The sequence below is a fragment of the Impatiens glandulifera genome, chromosome 1, assembly GCF_907164915.1.
Source record: "Impatiens glandulifera chromosome 1, dImpGla2.1, whole genome shotgun sequence".
NCBI classification, from domain to species: domain Eukaryota; kingdom Viridiplantae; phylum Streptophyta; class Magnoliopsida; order Ericales; family Balsaminaceae; genus Impatiens; species Impatiens glandulifera.
Genome location: NC_061862.1, coordinates 44,035,501 through 44,038,670, shown reverse-complemented (window position 1 = coordinate 44,038,670; position 3,170 = coordinate 44,035,501). Strand labels below are relative to the sequence as shown.

General features: G+C 33.2%; 1 protein-coding gene across 1 annotated transcript; it reads right to left on the bottom strand.

Annotated features, from left to right (window-relative positions):
• Positions 1-498: 498 nt before the first annotated feature.
• LOC124926293 (anthocyanidin 3-O-glucosyltransferase 2-like) lies at positions 499-2,079 on the bottom strand. The gene is made up of 2 exons (XM_047466492.1): positions 1,435-2,079; positions 499-1,341 (listed from the first exon to the last, which is right to left on the bottom strand). Exons 1-2 carry the CDS (start codon positions 2,077-2,079, stop codon positions 499-501), a joined length of 1,488 nt encoding a protein of 495 aa, XP_047322448.1.
• Positions 2,080-3,170: the final 1,091 nt, after the last annotated feature.

Here is a 3,170-nt window from a genome sequence, read left to right as displayed (position 1 = left end):
ATTTTTTTTAGATATACGTATTCAAAACAAACAGTCTAATGCATTTTAAATGCTTAAAGAGATGTTTAATGTGTAGAAATATATTAAAAAAAATATTATTTTGTTTATACAAATAATAAATAAATTAATTAAGAAAATAAAAGTAAGAAACATATATTATGAATAGATAAAAACCCATCTAACATAATTTAAACTTCCATCGTGGTTTAATAATTAAAAAATGAGGTCATTTTTTATTATAATAGAATAATAGTGAGAAGATATATTAATGAGAAAAAATAATTATACCAATTAATTATAATTTGTATATTGCTTTTTTATAAAATTGACAATAATATTAGAGCCGAAACTAATAATCGACATATTCTTAAATAAAAACATCAAACAAGTCCTTGTTTATCACTTTATTAATGATTTATTCCAAGCTAACAATAAAGATACTACTTGCAACACACTCATAAATGACACTTATACATAACTTATTTGTTAATTTTTCACTTATATTTGTCTTTTTGCAACCTGATTAATAATGTCATCCACGAACCGGCCAATGGACACATTAGACGAACCTCCCTCCGCCACGGCCTTCCTACTTTTGTCACTCATTTCCTTCATCCTCTTCCTCATCTCCAAACACTCCTCACTATTCTCATCCATCAGTTGCCTTAAAGCCCTCTCAATCACCGTCGCCGGCACCGTCGCCGAGTCTTCTTCAAATATTTTCCACCGGCTTTGCCTATAATCCATCTTAACATCAACAGACAATCCCACCTCCTTCACCATAAAGAAAGCATTCATATTCTGCTCCGCCTGAATCGGCCACGTAGCCGTCGGAACCCCAAACCACACCGTTTCCAGCGTCGAATTCCAACCGCAGTGCGACACGAAGCCCCCCACAGCCTCGTGCGACAGAACCTCCACCTGCGGTGCCCACCCGATCACTCTTCCAATATCGGACGTTCGTTCTAAGAAACCTTCCGGCAATACCTGATTCGGGTCTTTGTAATCGCTCGTGATCCACGACCTCTTCTTGTCCGTTCCCGACGGCCGCCTAAGCGACCAGAGAAACCGTTTTCCGGTATTCTCAAGCGCGTAGGCGATCTCTTTCACTTGTGCAACAGTGAAGGTTTCCATGCTCCCGAAGCAAAGAAAAATAACCGACGACGATGGTTGACCGTCCAACCACCGTATAATGTCGGCGGACGAGTCCTCGTCGTTTTCTTTCTTTAACTTCAGGATCGGACCCACTGGGTAAACCGATGGTATCTTGTCGTCATCTGATAAGACTTTGATTGCGTGCGATTCTAGTTCAGAGAAAGTATTAACCGCAATCCCATCTACCTGCAAGTAGTACGTACTCTCGAAAATAGCTCAATATATAATTCATTCCACCATTTCGAAAATTAAAGAATAATATATTAATTAATAAAATACCTTTCTCAACATCCTAGCGAGTCGGAGAAAAATCTTTGAGCCGCCTTCCTTATCAATTAGCACCGGCGGTATGACCTTCGCCGGGTAACGGTTCTTGAAAACCGGCACATCTAGTTCAACGTCGGAGCCATCCAAATCGACCAAATTCTGGCCATACTCATCTTGAAGGGTCTGCAAATGCCACATGAGCCCTATTAATGAGGCACCCGACGAGAAAAAGACATAGCCAGGAACTTTAAACTCCTTAGCCACATCTACCATTCCGGCGCAGAACATGTCCAAGATGAATCCCACGAGCCGGCCTGAACCTGAACGGGTTATAATTTCTTGTTGAACGGTTTCCTTGATAATAGGATTGTAGAGATCAGATAAACTGAACATGGCTTCAGGATTCACCACTGAATCGTCTTCTTCTTCTCGACTGACTTGGAGAAAGCGAATACGGGTGGAGTCGTGGCTATCGCTGGAGGACAGTGAGGTGATTAAAGAGGTAACGTCGACGTTGGGGCGGCTTTTCATATTGATGATTAGGAAAGTGGCTGAGAGATTTGGGTATCGAGAAAGAAGAAGATTTCCCATCTCAACCATGGAAATCACATGGCCTAATCCAATTGAGGGGATGAAAACCAACTCAATCTTCTCCATTATTTTTCGATCTCTAGTAATAGCTGCTTGCTTGGTAATTCAGTGTTGTTTCTATAGTGAGGAGTAATGTCCTGTCTTTTATATATATATATATATATATATATATATATATATATATATATATATATATATATATATATATATATATATATATATATATATATATATATATATATATATATATAAATACTTGTATATTTTTTTTTATTTTTTTTACAGGTATGTCTAAATATTAGTATATTGGGGAAGGGAAGGGAATACTCATACACCTCTACTTACATATAGTTTTGCATCATAAAATTATTTTTATAATAATATTTAATTTTATTATAAAAAAATAAAAAATAAATCTTAAAATAATTTAAAATTTAATACAAATATAGGCATATATGAATTTTAATAAATTTTAATTCATATAAATTATAATCTATTAAAAACATTTATACTTTTTTTGAGTGACATTAATAAAAAAAAAAATTAATGAAGAAGTTTGACTTCCACATAACACTCATATTTACTTGAGGTGTTTTAATTTATAAATTGTCTCTTACTAAATTTGAGAATAATGTAAGTTAATTAGAGATATTAAAATTATAATTTGATCTTACAATTAGGCTACAAAAAGATTAACCATTTTAGTTATAGGAACTAACACCAAAATATTCAGAGAGATATACTTGTCATTTTCTTATGTCATTCAGACGCAAATATATGTTAATATTTGTAGGGTTTTTTTAGACTAAGACCTTGCGTACATAATAATATAATAATATAATAATATGATAATATAATAATATGACATGCATCAATTGCGGATTTTGTGGTAGATTTTGTGACTCAACTTAGAAATTTGATATTAAAAAGTCAAAATATTTTATATTTAATTTTATAATAAACTATTTAATCAAACCGTTCAATCTCTTTAAAATATTTATAGGAAAAATGTCAATTTTACACACCAAATTGTAAGAAAGTGTCAAATTTACTTATTAAGTATCAAAATTCTATTTATATATACTAACTTGTCAAAAAGTGTCAAATATATTTAAAATAACAGAAATGTTAAACGGTGTTAAAATTTTTGCTACAGG